Source organism: Perca flavescens, chromosome 3 (genome assembly GCF_004354835.1).
Source record: "Perca flavescens isolate YP-PL-M2 chromosome 3, PFLA_1.0, whole genome shotgun sequence".
In the NCBI taxonomy this organism is placed as follows: Eukaryota; Metazoa; Chordata; class Actinopteri; order Perciformes; family Percidae; genus Perca; species Perca flavescens.
Genome location: NC_041333.1, coordinates 26,048,290 through 26,065,388, shown reverse-complemented (window position 1 = coordinate 26,065,388; position 17,099 = coordinate 26,048,290). Strand labels below are relative to the sequence as shown.

Here is a 17,099-nt window from a genome sequence, read left to right as displayed (position 1 = left end):
CTGTACCTAGGTTTTTAGAAACAGCCCCCAAGTGCAACCCTTATTTTAAGTCTATGGTGCAACCTGACCCAAAACGTTTGTTATTTCCCCCCACATTTTCTAAATTAATTTTACTGATAAAAAAAAAGTTCTTGAAAATCTTATCTTCATCTAAACCTTTGCCTAAATTCAGTTTTCAAAGCCTTTGTGTTTCTGGCCTAAAACTGTCTCCATTTAATGATTTTAAAAAAAAAAAAAAAAAAAACTAATCATGTAAAACTTTAAAACCCTCCAATTTCCTGACACAACATCCAGGCCCTGGCCTCTGTGTCCTTGATGGTAGCTAAGTCCCTCATATATTGAACACTGCTATACAAAAATTGCAGAGCTGTTGTAGTGGGTTGGATAAGACTGTGCGGGTGTACAGTGTACACTGTAAACATAGCACAAAAAAAGAAGACACACAGCATTATTCAGTAAAAATGTTTACTGGCACATTATAGTTGCAAATGTTATAAGCTACCATATTGTAGCAGGTATCACCCCTTACATTGTAAAGTCTTGCAAAGGGGGGGCTGAAATTGTCTACCAGGACAATGTCCTCCCCTTAAAGATTGCTTTTTTTTTTCCATTGCCCTCTGCGCCTCAACTAACAGCAAAAAGCAGACAAAATCTTGTTACACCAGCATCAGGTGTGACATTCGTGACTGTTAATCACATTCAAATATACAGAGAAGCAAGGTAACCATAGTAAAGCTGCAAATCAAATACTACAAAGCTGCAGGCCTCCCCCTCTACGAATGCTGCATTCACCATCAAGCTCTTTTTTTTTGGTATTTACACAATAGTGAGGAGGCACTTATTGTGCCTGTGTATGCCTACAGGAGAGGTCAGGGGTATCAACTTGCATGTTCAGCTGTGAAGCATTGCTTAAAGCGTGGCTAGCAGCGAGGTTCAGAGTATGGCTTCACAACCAATATTAAAAAAGTTCAGCAGCACCCCCATATGGCCATGATAGCAATAAAGGCAAATCCACAGTAGAGTCCATCAGTGCAGTGGTTCTGATATCCAATCCTGCACGTTCCAAAGCAGGACACTAGGCTAGAGCATGATGGCTGTGCCTGAGCCAGTGAGAAGATGTGCTGGAGTTGTGAACTGTAAATCAAAGCCATTTGATCACATTATCATCTGCAGGAACTGGGGCCACCTGGTGCCCAAAGATTAGTCAAAAACCTGCTGCTTTTCTGTGTCCTTATCACCACTTTCACGCAAACATCACGCTCGGTCACTCACACAAACTTAATAAAAACAAATGAATGTGACATGAGGGTTATCCCAGAGAATGCCGATAGTTTTTTAAACATTGCTGTAGAATAAGTGCTCTGCAGAGAATGGTAGAAAACTACCAATTTCATTATTCACACCCCTGCAGTCAACTTTGAAGCACTGTCTGCAAAATATATATTTAGAGTACAGCTTTAAAATATGTTCTGCATTGGGATTATTTTCTCTCTAGTTTAATAAAAGAATGATCAAACTGATGTGAATTTCCCTTGATATTACTTTCCTTTTAAATGCTCAATTAGTTCAGCCTAAGGAATGTGATAATGCAAACCAAAAATGAACTGCCCACTTAAAATCAAATTACTGATAGTTACCATCTTAGCTAAATAAGCATTCCTCCCATGGAAACCCGTGATGAATGAAGAACGCAATAAAAATGAAAGCGGTTTAGAAACTTTTAATATATAATTTTTTATATAATGTATACTTAAACAAGACAATGTGTCTTCCAGAATTTGAGAAATAGATCGAAAAAAAAAAAGGAAAAAAATAAACAAAACAATGAGAAACAAAAAGATCTCGATGTTTCTTTAGTGAAGCTCAAAGAGCAACCAACATCTCTTCCAGCAACATGGAATATAAAATGCTTGCATCAATATTAGCACTTGTGTGTGTTCTCGTGTGCCATCATGATTCAATGTATGCAGATTTTCAACTTAACAATACAGCTGATGTTTTGATTAGTTCGCCCTGTCTGCAGGCTGAAGGTTGGTGGACCAGCTCATGCAGCATTTATTTGGATTTTAAACCTGCAGACTGTTGCTCCAGATATACAACTACGCAGATTTAAGTGCTGCAACAAATCATTAAAAGGTCCCATGGCATGAAAATGTCACTTCATGAGTTTTTTTAACATTAATATGCATTGCCCTAGCCTGCCTATGGTCCCCCAGTATTAGGGGACCACTAAGGCTTATATAAAAGCATCCAAAGAGCACCATGTCATGGGACCTTTAAAAAAAAAAAAAAAAAGGTTCTAAACATCAATGTGGAATCATTTGAAGTGTTAAACGTCCACCAAGTCAGTCAATTTTTGGCCTCTTCATAAAGACCTAACAATGATTGAAATTGGAAAAAAAAAAAATTTAAATAGGGGAACATTAAAAAAATATCTTTAAAAACATACATAGATATTACAAATAGAAAATAAACAAAAGATTTGTGCCTAACTCTCCAACTAGGGAGAGAGAATTACTGGATCGAGGACAGCGGATGGCTGTGTGCGTCTACATTGGTCTCTCTAGACAGGTTGGGGAACAACTGTGCTGAAGCGTCTAGTCTCTATTCTCCTCTTTCCTTCTATTCTTACTCTCTTAAACACATAGTGACTGGCCTTAATGAAAACTCGCTGTTACACCTTCAACCAGGAGCTAGATGTAGCTTACCATTTCGGTAAGTCAGTTTGGACACAGTGACATGGACTCTAAGAGCCTGACTGCTGCATCACTTCGAGTTCAATTAATGCAGCTTTTAAAGCAAAAGGTTAGCCATGCAAGAGATCCCAGTTTCTGTTCCTGACGGAGTCAATTTAGCGCCAAGCCGGTCACATCAATCATAAATTACATGCTTGTTCCCTTTTTAAAAAAAAAAAAAAAAAAAAAAAAAAAAAGGCCATTGAGTGTGTCGTGTAGTGTCCTCTCGTCAATATTCCAGCAATTGTTCAGAGCTTCAAAACATGCATGAACAAAGACACAAATGGATGGCTGAGAATCAAAATGGTTGTTCATCCATCATATGCACGCACGCATACATTCACACATCCACTCGTCCATTCGCTTATACACACATGCAGTGCAAACACAGAAATGGCAACCCTCCCCCTCTTCCCTATTTCCCCCTACTGTAGGAACAGTCCCACACTTGATTTGTAACAGCAAGTTCCAGAAAGAGCACTTGTTTTAAAAAAAAAAAAAAAAAAAAAAAAGAAATCACAAAAAAATGCAGAAATATGGCTTTACATTTAAAACCGTAACAATCGATGAAATAAAAAAAAATTTCTTTTCCCCCAAATCTTTTCCATTTTCCTAATTTTGATTATGTTTTTTTTATTTTTTATTCTATCAAGTACATTTGTGTGTGTGTGTGTGTGTATATATATATATATATATATATATATATATATATATATATATATATATATATATATATGCAGTCTATGCATGGGTTGGTATGTGTGTGTAGCATGGGTACAGCTGGTAAAGAGGTGGTACTTGCTGGCATAACCTGGTTTTCAAAGTGTCAAGGCTTTGATGTGGTACCCCAGTGTAGTGCAGCAGAGGTCCTGCAGGGAAGCCTAAAGCCAACCCTGAGAGGACGCAGAGACAAAGCTGCCAGTCTATCCACATAAACCTGCTGAGGTCAGTCATTCACGGCCTGTGTGTTCATTTCATACTCGATGATCCCTGTCTTGTCTGAATAGCCAGGATGTGTGTGTGTGTGTACGTGTCTGCGTGTGTACGTGCTTTAAAGACCGAATGAAAATGTGTCTTGTGCCAGTTTGTGTTTGTGTCGTTCCCCAGCAGTGCAAGTGTGTATGTGGGATTGTGATCGTGTGTTAGCCTGCCTGCTTGTTCAAGAGTCTGAGTGATCATTCCCGTATGCTGGCAGAGTAGGAGAACTGAGGGAAGTGCGTGCGCTGATCTGAATCCTCGACATCTAAACTGTCATCTAGAGTATACATAAAAGGGAGAGAGGAAAAAAAATACATCCACCAGTTCAAAACAAGACATAAATGCATACAAAAACATGTATAAATCCAAATGACAGATGTCGATATACTTACACTTGTCAGGGGGAGTTATTGTTATGGTTTGTGCTGTGAACTCATCATCAAAGTAACGCGTGTCCGTCTCTGATGTTACCTGGGGCTTGAAGGGTGGAATAAGCTGAGGAGACAAAAGATATCAGTCATTTTACATTTTGAACATCACATTTTAAATGTCACGTCCCCCCCTATGGTGGGAATATTTATTCATAATTCAAATTGAAAGTCCAAAGAGAAAACCAGGCAAGATCAAATTAAAAATAGTATTATTTTAATTAAAAATAGTATTATTTTAATTAAAAATAGTATTATTTTAATTAAGTCCTTACCCCAAGTGAAGGAGTTCAAGTACCTTGGGGTTTTGTTCGCGAGTGAGGGGACAATGGAGCGGGAGATTGGTCGGAGAATCGGCGCAGCGGGTGCGGTATTGCATTCAATCTATCGCACCGTTGTGACGAAAAGAGAGCTGAGCCAGAAGGCAAAGCTCTCGATCTACCGGTCAGTTTTCGTTCCTACCCTCACCTATGGTCATGAAGGCTGGGTCATGACCGAAAGAACGAGATCCAGGGTACAAGCGGCGAAATGGGTTTCCTCAGGAGGGTGGCTGGCGTCTCCCTTAGAGATAGGGTGAGAAGCTCAGTCATCCGTGAGGAGCTCGGAGTAGAGCCGCTGCTCCTTTGCGTCGAAAGGAGCCAGTTGAGGTGGTTCGGGCATCTGGTAAGGATGCCCCCTGGGCGCCTCCCTAGGGAGGTGTTCCAGGCACGTCCAGCTGGGAGGAGGCCTCGGGGAAGACCCAGGACTAGGTGGAGGGATTATATCTCCAACCTGGCCTGGGGAACGCTCAGGATCCCCCAGTCGGAGCTGGTTAATGTTGCTCGGGAAAGGGAAGTTTGGGGTCCCCTGCTGGAGCTGCTCCCCCCGCGACCCGACACCGGATAAGCGGACGAAGATGGATGGATGGATTATTTTAATTAATACTGTATTATTTTAATTAAAAATCATGCCATAATTAAATGTGAAATGTAAAAGCTTAAATGGAAATACTTAAATTAAAATCTTAAATATAAAAAAGAAATTTTATTTTAGCCTTTTCCCTTTTATAATTTTCAATTTGACATTTTATCTTTTGAATTTTATGTTTTACACTTGACATTTTAAGATTCACCTTTTAGATTTCAATTTAACATTAAGCTTTTCATTTAGAAGTGACAGGTGTCAATTTAAATGAGGAGGCGTGGCCCAACGGCTGGTGGGAGGGTCTGAAACCACTTCCAGCTGACAGCGGTTGCTGTGAGTAGGGATGCACGATGATATCGGCACGACATCGGTATTGGCCGATAAAAGCTTAAAATGATCATCATCGCAGAAATCTGCCGACGAGCCTTGCCGATAGGGTGGCTTGTTTACTATGCGCACGACGACCATGAACGTAGCATGAGCGCCAGCAACTTAAACTTCCAACATGTCAGCTGTGTGGAGGTATTTCGAGATATGTAAAACAGATAACAAACTGGCTATTTGCAGCACTTGTAAAGTGAAAGTGATGCGAGGAGGCGTAAAACAACTCTCGTTCCACACTACAAATATGATTACGCATCTCAAGAGCCATCATTCTGAGCAGCACTGAGACTTTGAAAAGTAAGAAGAAAAAACGCCGGCAAAAACCCATCAGTTCCGCAGCCATTCCGCATCTAGTGGAAATCCGGGGTAAGACTGGAGCTTCCAAGTCTGACAACATATCGGAGAAAATGTGCAATTGGCCATCAATTTTTGCAAAACTGCCCATATTCAAACTGTACACCGTTAATTTCTCGCATAAAACAGTCTCAGAAATGAATTTAGTGGTAAATAGCAGACGAAAAAAGCAATCAATTCTAGAATCTTGTGGGTCTGCTGCAGCTCAGAGAGATTCGGCATGTCCCCTTTTTTTCGTCTAGCCGTCACACATCCAGGTAGCGATGTGAGCGGGGAAGGGAGGGAGCCTGGTTCAGCCTGCTGGAGAAGCCAGTCTCCTTCCCTTGCCAGGGGCTGGGGCACAACGCTATGGGCTGTAGCGGCGATGATGCCGAATCTCTAGATGAGCCGCAGCTGAGCATCGCATGATTGAACCGCGCTTATAGTTAGATAAAGTTATAGGGAAATGAGATATGAGAAATGAGAAATGAAATAGCAGATGAAAATTTTAAAAAAGTTTCCAGTTGTTGCCTGTTGCTACTACAGCAAACCCCCGATCAAGATTCTAGAATTGATTGCTTTTTTCGTCTGCTATTTCACCACTAAATTAATTTCTGAGACCTGTCACTTCTAAATGAAAAGCTTAATGTTAAATCGAAATCTAAAAGGTGAATCTTAAAATGTCAAATGTAAAACAGAAAATTCCAAAAGATAAAATGTCAAATTGAAAATTATAAAAAGGGGAAAGGCTATTTTTAAATAAAAAAAATACTATTTTTAATTTGATCTTGCTTCGTTTTCTCTTGGGACTTTTTTTTTTTATTTTAATTATGAATAAATATCCCTCCATACCCCCCGCCCGAGAACCTCACCTTTTTTTCAAGAACATCCTGCCAGTTGATAGATGTAAAGAACTTGTGGCTCATCACTTCTTTGGCATCGTCTGGACCGCCACCAAGCCTGTAAACAAAACCGAAACACCATCACCACCCACTCACCAGCTACCTTTTCTTTGTACAGATAATTGTGCAAACACTGTCATACATACAAAAGTACAACAAGCACTTATGTTGTGTTGTTCCCTTTTGACTTGTATTTACCAATTTCAAACAAGACAGACACATGTAGTCCTCATTTCCTTACTACTTTCAGGTGCATGTCTTAGTAATACAGGCAGTGCTCAATGTGCTAATATTAGCCGTTCTTCGACTGTTCCCAGAAACACTGGGGCTCGACCAAAACAACAATCAATTATGTTCTTGTTTATGGCCATTACCCCGTGACAAAACTAATCAAGAAGGAACAAAGGCTTAATAATGTGGTTACTTATTTTATAGCTGAATATGTGGTGCCCCCGAGCACAATGGAAGATTCAGAAAACTAATCAGGTGCTACGGACGTGTTTTTCTTGAGCTGTACTGCTGCATCTTCAGGAGCCAGTTATTCAGCTGAACTGCCATGTTTTCACTGTGAAACCATACATAAAGTAAGCATTTTTCATCTTAAATTGTGTTGTTTAATATTGAAAACATTGTACCACTCACAATTTTAGAGTTTTTGGATGTTGCTGTGCATGCAATAAAAAAAATATTTCAGAGAACATATCAAAGCAAGCTTATAAATAAAACCAGAAGGGCACTCGTGGAGAGTGCAGACCTCCACCAAAGCATGCCCTATCTGACAATGTTAATGCGGTGTGACACCACATGAATTTCGGCACAAAACGCCCCATCTCGCAATATTAACAAAAGTGTAAAAGGGTAACAAAATCAGTTATTATTTAATATCAGCTTGACTGATCAGTATAGCTGACATTAGTTTATTACAGATATAGCCGCATTTGCAGTACAGAAATGCCAAAGTATCACAATTTTTGTTATTTAACTCTTAAAGATGCAGTAGGTAAGATTCATAAAACTAACTTTCTGTCATATTTGCTGAAACTGACCCTATGTTCGGGGGGTAGGGGGGGTGTCTAACTGCGTTTCAATCACTGCTCAGGCACACGCATTTATCATTCTTCCTTGTGGGAGGAGGGGCTTAGGAGACCGTTTTGGGCTTTAGCTGAAAGGGGGGCGGAGAGATTGAGATCCTGGATCTTCACAATCCTACCTATAGCACCTTTAAATATCAATATTGACTTTGAAACACTGCTTGATACAGTGAAATGCTTTTTCATGTCTTTTATGTGGCTGCGGCGAAACAGTGTACTGAATGTTTACAAAAAACTGAACTATAAAATATGTTGAATTTCAAGCTTTTATCAAACACTTGTTTTCATTTTGGTTAAATCTCTCAAAATCTTTGGCCAATTTTCAACTACTGATAGAATTAGTGATACTTGCCATAAACAGATCACGAACCTTTGTTTGGGATCCTTTTTGAGCAGGCCGGCCAGCAGGGCCTTGGCTTCCGGAGCCAGGTTCTTGGGGAAGCGGATCTCCTCCATGAGGATAAGCTCAAAGAGACGCTCGTGGTCCTGGTTGTAGAAGGGCAACCGACCACACATCATCTCATACATGACCACGCCCAGTCCCCACCAGTCCACCGCTCGTCCGTAGTCATTGTCTTCTAGCACCTGACAGGGTAGTGATGAACAGAGTTCAGAGAGAAAGGAAAACAATAGGAATATCAGCACAGGAGGGATTGTTGCCCTTGTTTTCCCAACTGCAGATACATTTCTGCTATAGGACATTGCATTTTTAAAGAAAATTTTAGAGAGCCAACATTCCCATCCCAGGAACCTGTTGATTGTCCGTGTTCTATAGGTCAAGGCGGTAGCGAATGGTAGGCAACCAGCTCTACCAGCTGAACTACTGACTGCCCTTAATAGTTTCACATAATGTCCCCCAGTGAAATTAACAAAGTTGCTCCAAAATGTTTAGAGCTGAATCTACCAACTTATCAAAAGTAGTTTCCATCATGTGCTCATCCCGCCCGGTGGCATAAGCACTTATTTACATAATCTATGTCACAAAACATATCGATGTCAGAGTCTAAAGCCTTTGTGTTGTGAGTTACCTCTGGTGCCAGGTACTCCGGTGTTCCACAGAAGGTTTTCATAGTGGCACCATCTGTGATCCCCTCTTTACACAGCCCAAAGTCTGTTATCTTTATGTGGCCATCCTTATCTAACATGAGGTTCTCCAGCTGTGCAGGGAAAGATTTAAATTAGAGTCAAATTAGTTGACAGCTATTTTAGATCTGGATTGTATGACAATCTAAGGTTATAGTATATTCAAGAACACCCCTCCATCTTATTTACAATAAATGAATACTATACTGTCAGAGCAAGCAGACGCCTTACCTTTAAATCTCTGTAAACTACATTGCGTGAGTGTAGGTACTCCAGTGCTGATACTATTTCTGCACCATAGAATCTAGCTCTGTCTTCTGTGAACACTCTGTCCCGGGATAAGTGAAAGAAGAGCTGAAAAGGAGTAATTTACACAGGAATAAGAGACAGAACAATTCCTCATGCTCCTTAAATTGACTATATGTAACTTTTAAATGTTTCTGAAACTGTGTAATTTTCCATCTGATGATCATAAATGAACTGTAACAGCAAATGGGACTTAACAGTGAAAAGAACGCTATTTTTATAGTTTTTATTAGTGTCTTTGTCCGGGTCCGATTTTCCCCGCAAAGTCACAAATATGATTTATGGCAGGTAGATGGCGCTACAGAGCACACATTCTGAACCGTCACAGATTTCGATGTACCACAAGCCTGTTATTGTATCCAGCCAGGTGAAAGGTAGCAGCAATTTCTTCATATAGGCCTGTATTTTAATTTTATTTTAGAAGTTATTGCTGTAGTTATGGCTGATCCTGGGGCGGGGCCATCATAGAAAAGGAGGAAATCAAACAAAGAACAACTAAAAGCTAAAAGGGAAAGGGCGAAACACGAGTCGATCTTGGTCAGGCTTTCAAAAGATGGAGACAATTACCGGATTGTAAATGGTTAAAAAACATCCCAGAATTAGCCCTCAGGTATGTAATACCATGTCAATTTCATTCATAAAATAACTTTACAATGCGCGATGTGGTTGTATGTCAGTAGCCTAGACTAAATTACGTCCCCCTTCCATTTAGCGCGGATGTTTTATTCCTTTTAGTCCACGTTGGTGTTGACCTAATATTTTCTTTTCCCTTGTCCCCCTGTACCTGTGTAGAGCATCCTTGGGTTTCATGAAATGCGTTATATAAGTTATTAGTTATCCAAAGGATTAACACAAAGATATGCAGATCAATTCAGATCACTTATGGATCAGTTCACAATCAGCAGATGGATTTAAAAGTAATTTAGCTTTTCAAATCATGAGTCCGCAGTCTTGGTCCGCTTGTTTGATCGATTGACATCTTTCACACCCAAATGAACCGCACTAACTGGGCAAATGCATCAGGGTCAATTTTTTATCGGAACCAAACAGGTTAGGAGTGAGAGCACCCTTAAACTGTAGTATCACAATGTGCTGGGTATCTTAGTTACACTCCGACTACAATACTTCATCTTCAAAAAGGTCATACATGGGTATATTAACACATCAGACACAACTATACGCTATATGAAGTAAGAGAAAAACTTACTTCTCCTCCATTTGCATACTCCATTACAAAGCATAGCCGGTCATGTGTTTGAAATGCATATTTTAGTGTCTGTAGAGAAGGAAAACAAATATTAGGGTCTGTAATTTACTGATTAAATGGTCCCTTAATTTTAGAAGACAAAAACTGAGGAAACTATACGGGCACTGGTAACTCACCGTTAGAAAGGGATGCCGCGTATTTTGGAGAACTCTGCTTTCTGTAACTGTGTGTGCCACTTCATCCTAGAGGAATACACACATATACACATTCGGTACATGCAATGATAGCAGGATCACATACTAATAGATAGCAATGTTGTTCAAAAAAATGTATAGTCAAGTTTTTACTGTGATGTAATTAGCACTAACTTTAGCAATGATGACTTCCTTGCGGAGGATTTTCATGGCGTAGTACATCCCTGTGGCCTTCTCCTTCACCAGGATCACTTTACCAAATGTCCCCTTTCCCAGCAGCTTCAGATAGTCAAAGTCACTCATGGTCTGTAGGAAAAATGGTCATGCCGTGACAAAGGTGCATCCGTGAGTATTTGATGAGATATAAAAATTTCACACACGTCTCTTGCATGTGTGAGACATGACATGCTGCAATATTTCTCCTCAAATTACAGAACTAAGCCTTTAAATTAACACTTGTGAAACAGCAGCGAGGAAGTGGAACATGTTCTACACTGGACAAAAACTAAAAAATACATTTGCAGGCCTCTAGTGACAGGTATGTAGAAAAGGTAGACACTCACTGATCACTATTTGAATAATATCACATACAATGTAAAGCAGGGAAATTATATAAATAAGTACAAGAAAAATGTCCCCAAAATAATCAAACTACTATGAAGAACCACAAACTTTTACTTGATCAGTAAATGTAAAAAGTATGAAGAAATGCAGTACATATAGCTATTAAGGTGGATTTATGGTTGTACGTAGGGTCTACGCCATAGCCTACGCCATAGCATACGTAAGTGGCCTACACCGTTGTGAGGGTGTGTTTGCGTCGTTTTAGCATATCTCTTTAAGAGAATAGCAGAGCCGCTATGTGTGTATGCGTGGGGAGTGTGTGTGTGTTAGAAACAGTGAGACAGTGGCAGGATTAGCTTCGGAGAAAGTACAGACTCCGGCGGTGATGACGGAGAAACTAAGTGTCTGACCACAGTGGGAAAGCTGTAGCAGGAACAGTTAACCCTCTCCTTGATTTCATGTTGTTTACAGAGAAGGAGAACCCAGAAATGAGTAGGGGGAAATGCGACGCTACCAAGCCAAGCAAAGCCAAGCAGACCAATCACAGTTGCTGCAGTCTGCGTTGCCGAGACGTGTGGTTACATTTCTGGGGAGGTGCATGCCAGGCTACGGCATAGGGTCCGTATCTGTGCGTACATACGGCGTAGATTCAACGTAGAACCATAAATCAAGCTTTACAAATACTGCATCTCTACATACTTCTTACGCTGCATGACGAAGTCGGCAGTAAATAGACAAACTACGTCTCTAGAAACCAGAGCCATTAAAAATCACTTGAAGTGAATCGGCACTAGACAAAATATACACACAAATGTTGCCCTCCACTCAAAAGGTTGCTTCACCAAAAAAGCTTTGAGAAAGAGGCTTAAAGTTTAAACAACTTGCTCAATAAAGATGAGCTTAGCTGAACAAACACAGCAAACACTCAGCTGCCAGGCACTGCTTGTGCAAATACTGACCACTTTTGTGCGGGATTTGGACACAGCAATCTCCATCTCCTCTGTGCCACTGCTGTCACTTGGTGAGCCAAATTTAATCTCCATGGGCTCCTCATCCTGATGCTGACTCTTCAGGCTATTTGCCACTGCCTGGATCGATCGCATCCATTCCTCCCTGACCCAGAAGAAAACAAACATTACCTTTATTAAATCTAGCCAAAGCCATGTATACATTACTCTGAATCTATTCTATAAACATTCGAATTTGCAGAAGTTTTGCCTCAAGGCACAAATTGTAGTTAACAGCAACATGTTATTTGTAAACTCGTTCTATTCAGACAGATGGTTTGGATGCTGTGCCAAAAATATATCTTAAAGGAAATACAGTAGTCTACCAATTTCAATTTAGAAGGTAGAGGATAATCTGGGGGGCTGCTGGGATTTGGTACTTGGCAGAGCCCATGTAAACAAAAATCAATGATGATAGCTTAGGTTAGGGGTGCATAATCAGGTCTAATCTGGCACTGAATTCTATTTCAAGCATGATGGTCTTTCGTACTCTTGCAAACTAAAATGAATTTCATTGCCTGTAGTTAACAATCCAAACTTCAGTTTAATTTTGTAAAAATGTTGCTCCCTTTGTCTTTCTGTCCTTTCTATGTGTTGAGTTTATCTCATGCAAAAACAAATTTTCAAACACATTTATAGGTAAATATAAATACTTCGGTCATTTCCATTCTAATCTACATTAGAGACAGAAGGATAGGACTCTGAGACTATGTCCACACTAAACTGACAATTTTTTTTCTCATTTTCATTTATTTGGGCCTTCTATTTGCACTAAGACAGTGTTTTACATTGCCACAATATCCTTTCCAAAGTTGACACATCTGAATTCAACGCTTCGAGGTGTTATTGTTGACCTGTATCTATGTTTATGCTGTGTTGAATCACACGATACACGATTTGACTGAGGTTTCAGAGAAAGGCCCTCCAAAAGAACGCCTTGGTTAACATTTGCTTTTATAAGCTTTGATCAAAGGACTTTTTTTTTTTTTTTTTTTTACTTATTCAGTTGTCTGACAAAATAAAAATAAAAAAGTATATGTATTTATATATAATATATCTCAGAGAACAACTACATAGGGAGTTTGGCTATCCTGAAACACCATACTGTAATTGATGGCGAGCAAGAGGCAACAGAACAGAGCTATACTGGGCTCATCAGTCTGTCTGTTCAGCTCCTAACCAGATTTGTTGTTTAGTTTGAGGAGGAAGAAGAGATTTAGCTATTTTCATATTGTCCCGGTATTCAAGTTTAGACATACCTTTTTCCGCATGTAAATTGAATGTTCAGATGTACTGGTCGCACACACTACAGGTGGCACTCTCACATTGTTTTTTCTACCAAAATGACAGTTAACACAACTAAAAATAAAACCCTTGGAATGAATGTGTCTTACCTCTCCTCATTGCTGTCTACATGGAAGGTACGCTCAATAACAGAGGTCCATTGCAGGCAACGGATAACAAACGTATTGGGCCTTGGGCGCTCCGTTTTCATCAGCTGGCATTCTATAAGGCAGAGACACGTCATCAACCAACACTGGAGAACTGAAGGCACTAACAACAAAACATAAAAACACTTCTCGGATGTTATTCTGACTCTTGGAAATTTGCCAGCCAGAAGGGAAAACTGACCTGCGACAGAGAAGTTGTTGAGTGGTGGGAGGCTGTGGTCACTGGACACCTCAGGCTTCTCTTTGTAGCCGATGAAGGAGCCGTCGCTCTTTAAGATGAAGTAACGAGGCCTCCATGTTTTAATGTATTCACCTAAAAAACAGACACGTGAAGAATTTTGATCCAACTGACTTTTAATGTTTGATTATCCTCATGTGTTTCGACTTTACATAACATGATGCCTCCGTGTCATAATGTCATTACAATGGGAATCCATTGTAAGGGACTGAACTACGCACACATCTGTTCTCCATAAATGAGGAAACTATAAACTTGACAGATACCTTACCTTAACTACGGGGAAGGGGGTATTTAATACTTAAAACATAGATGGACTATCACTTTTAGGTAGACTCAGATGATGGCCAGTGAACAAAAGGGGCCCCCTTACCTCTCTTTTGGAGCCATCCTTCTCTCACAACACTGACTTCATTCATGCTGGGGCAGAGGACTGTCTGGGTTGGGAGGGGGCTGCAGACAAGCTGGTGGAAATTGTGCAAACTGTTCCTATTGGTCAAGTGTCTGACAGTGGCTCAGATCAAAAACAACTATATCATGTAATACCTGAAGGAAAAGAACATAACGAAATGCTGTTAATGCAGAAGGAACAATGAGTTACAAATTGTCCATAAAACACAAAACCAATGCTAATTGTAGCCTGGTGTTGCTTTAACATGTAATTACAATTCACAAAGATCATCAACGTTCATTCATATGAAAAGGGCTATAAACCACCTGTATCAGAAAAAAATAAAACATCACACAGAAATAACAGAATGTCAAGTGGACACTTATGTCGTAAAAACTATTTTCTATTTCCAATTCATGTCCTCACTTTGAATAAAAAGTCTTGGGTAATAGTTTTAACAAATACAAATATGTGAAATAGGGCCTAAAGGAAGTAACCCTTGAGCCAGGAAGGCAAAGGAGAAGGCATAGATTTCTCAAAAAAAGTGTATTGCTCTTGATGCCTATCTGAGTGTTGTCACCACAGCACTGCGCTTGAATAAATTCCTCACCTTTCTCAGGCATTCTGTTGCCTTGAAACACAATTCCACCACAAAGAAAACTGCTGAAATCTGCACGTCTGCTCACCACTTCATATCGGATTATCCGACACTTATGACAGAGACATCCAAAATGGAACTAGCATAATGACTATCATGACCACAAGCTAGATTATTAAAACTCCAGGCACCTCCATAATCTCATGCAACTCTCCCTGACACACAGTGTTTTAGTTTCAACATATATTTAAATACGGTAGATATTGTTACTCTGGTGTTGCCAAGTACAAATAATGTATAGAACATTCCAATGATCTAATAATTAGCTAAATGGCTGCAAATCTCTGTATTGTCAAATGTAATAGCCTCCTACAGCTCTTGCTGAATGTTTGTGGAGAGGCCTTGGTAAACCAGGGTCAGCCCTGAATCAACAGCTTATGTCAGATAATAGGTTTACCAGAATTTCACAGTATTTCAGTGAAAGTGATGGGGTTGAATATTACAGTGCATACAGTCACCAGAACACAAAGAGTGTTTGAACTGCTTTGTTTACAAAGATAAAAAAAAAAAAAAAAAAAACAGATAAGGCTGCCTGCAACGGCCATCAGAGGTGCATCCACGGCTTTATACATAACTTTACACCTACTAGGCTAATTTGAATGGTTAGAGTAATACTGGCTGCTCTTTGACATAACTGAACTAAATATGAAGCACAACAACTTCTCACTGTACCTCCTGTTTTTATGTTATTCTTTTTATCACTTGTTTTTATTGTGGGTTTAATTTTTAACAATTTTGCTCTTGTAAAGCATTTTGTGACTTTGTTCTTTCTGTAAAAGGTGCTATATTAAATAAACGTATAATTATTACAACCTTACGTACTTACACCACTTAAATGTCCAATGGTCTTGGCATCTAACGTTACAATAATATCTAACGTTAGCCAAGCGTTAAGGTACTTGGTTTACATGTAGCTAGCACCAGTTAGATTATTAGCTACAGTTAATCAATGTCTGAAAAACACTGCCTAGCGTAAACATTAACGTGAAAGGATGAGGATGTGTTAACGACACATCCTCATCCTTTCAGCGTAACGTTAGCTAGCTAACTGAGGCAAAGTCAACAAACGTTAGTGTTACCTTCCAAAGACAGGCACATCGTTGGCTTTTCTATCGTTACGTTAGCTTAACAGTAAACACGTTGCTGAAACACTTCAACTACCTATAGCTAGCTAATGGGCAGTTTGGCCAAGTGGCGCAACAGACAGCAGTTAGGACACTGACCATGACGACCAAACAAGGCAGCTAGCCAAAAGCTAACAGCTAGTTAGCATGCACAACCCCGGCTTTCCTTACCTCGACTTCAGCGACAAAATATTCCCAGCTGGTCGGTTATTGAAGAGGCTCGAAAGTACGCTGCACAAAGATCCCACCAGTTATCAATTGAAGCGTGTGTGTATTGAACTCTGTCAATGATCACACAGCTTACGGAGTGTTTGCCGAGCTTGTTTTCTTCTCTCACAACAACAACAGCGGCGGCAGCGGCGGCGGCGTGCTTGGTCTGTTGCTGCTGCAGTGGTTCACAGAAGCGTATGTGAGCCAGCGAGAGAATATAAGTCCACTGAGCTCCAACTTGATGGATAGTTATGTCGAATACGAGTACTAATAATTTCCAAATCCAGGACAGATAAAACTGCTTCCTTAAGGGTTAAATGTGGTTAGTCGCCTGCTAGCGTGGAAGCCCCCCTCCGTCCCAGCCAGACAGACAGTAAGCTACAGCAGCCCAGCAGACTCGCACAAAAGGAAGTGACGTACGAGGCCAGAGAGGGTCCACTGCACCTGAACAGAAAGTACATAAAGTACTACTGTTATTTTTTAAAAACAAGTTTGCAGTTCAGGACAGAGAAAAGCAGGCTACAGATTTAAAATATTTACACAAAACCTTAATCTCACCCCAACTGCACAACTGGTGTACAGATTGTGAGAGAGGCAGTGTAAAAGACTTTAAAATGAATGCAAACTGTCCCAGAATGTGTTTTTTTTTTTTTTTACCCAGTGTTCCCACCTCCTCTTTAAACCAAACATTTTATTTTAATCTACTTAGTTTAAGTAAAAAAACACAGATTTTCTTTATATGTGAAAATTGTCAAAAGACAGATGAAACCAACTACTGCTAAAGCATTGTGTGTAAAGTGGAGGCATTAAAGAAGAGAGAGGCAATGTTATAAATGTAACAAATATTTATTATTCAGATATCATTTCCAAAAATGCTCCTTTGTGATATATTATATGAACCATATCCTCAAA

General features: G+C 39.9%; 1 protein-coding gene across 2 annotated transcripts; it reads right to left on the bottom strand.

Moving 5' to 3' along the window:
• Positions 1-480: 480 nt before the first annotated feature.
• Positions 481-16,581, bottom strand: LOC114552505 (RAC-beta serine/threonine-protein kinase). Of its 2 annotated transcripts, XM_028573358.1 has the most exons (15): positions 16,149-16,581; positions 14,178-14,350; positions 13,748-13,879; positions 13,510-13,621; positions 12,068-12,221; positions 10,719-10,850; positions 10,527-10,592; positions 10,351-10,419; positions 9,069-9,191; positions 8,783-8,911; positions 8,125-8,339; positions 6,634-6,721; positions 4,106-4,208; positions 3,887-3,990; positions 481-1,134 (listed from the first exon to the last, which is right to left on the bottom strand). In XM_028573358.1, the coding sequence occupies exons 2-14, from the start codon at positions 14,221-14,223 to the stop codon at positions 3,911-3,913; spliced, it is 1,449 nt and encodes a 482-aa protein (XP_028429159.1). In that variant the 5' UTR covers positions 14,224-14,350; positions 16,149-16,581; the 3' UTR covers positions 481-1,134; positions 3,887-3,910. The 2 variants fall into 2 exon arrangements, with proteins under 2 accessions (XP_028429159.1, XP_028429158.1); XM_028573357.1 differs by lacking the exon at positions 481-1,134 and having other exon boundaries at positions 3,476-3,990.
• Positions 16,582-17,099: the final 518 nt, after the last annotated feature.

Bases quoted from the DNA above. Each gene is read 5' to 3' on its own strand.
- LOC114552505 (XM_028573358.1), bottom strand. From the start codon at position 14,223: ATGAATGAAGTCAGTGTTGTGAGAGAAGGATGGCTCCAAAAGAGAG. The intron at 13,880-14,177 runs GTAAGGGGGCCC...TCTGTTTTTTAG, and splicing joins AGGATGGCTCCAAAAGAGAG to GTGAATACATTAAAACATGG. The intron at 10,420-10,526 runs GTGAGTTACCAG...CCTTCTCTACAG, and splicing joins CGCGGCATCCCTTTCTAACG to ACACTAAAATATGCATTTCA.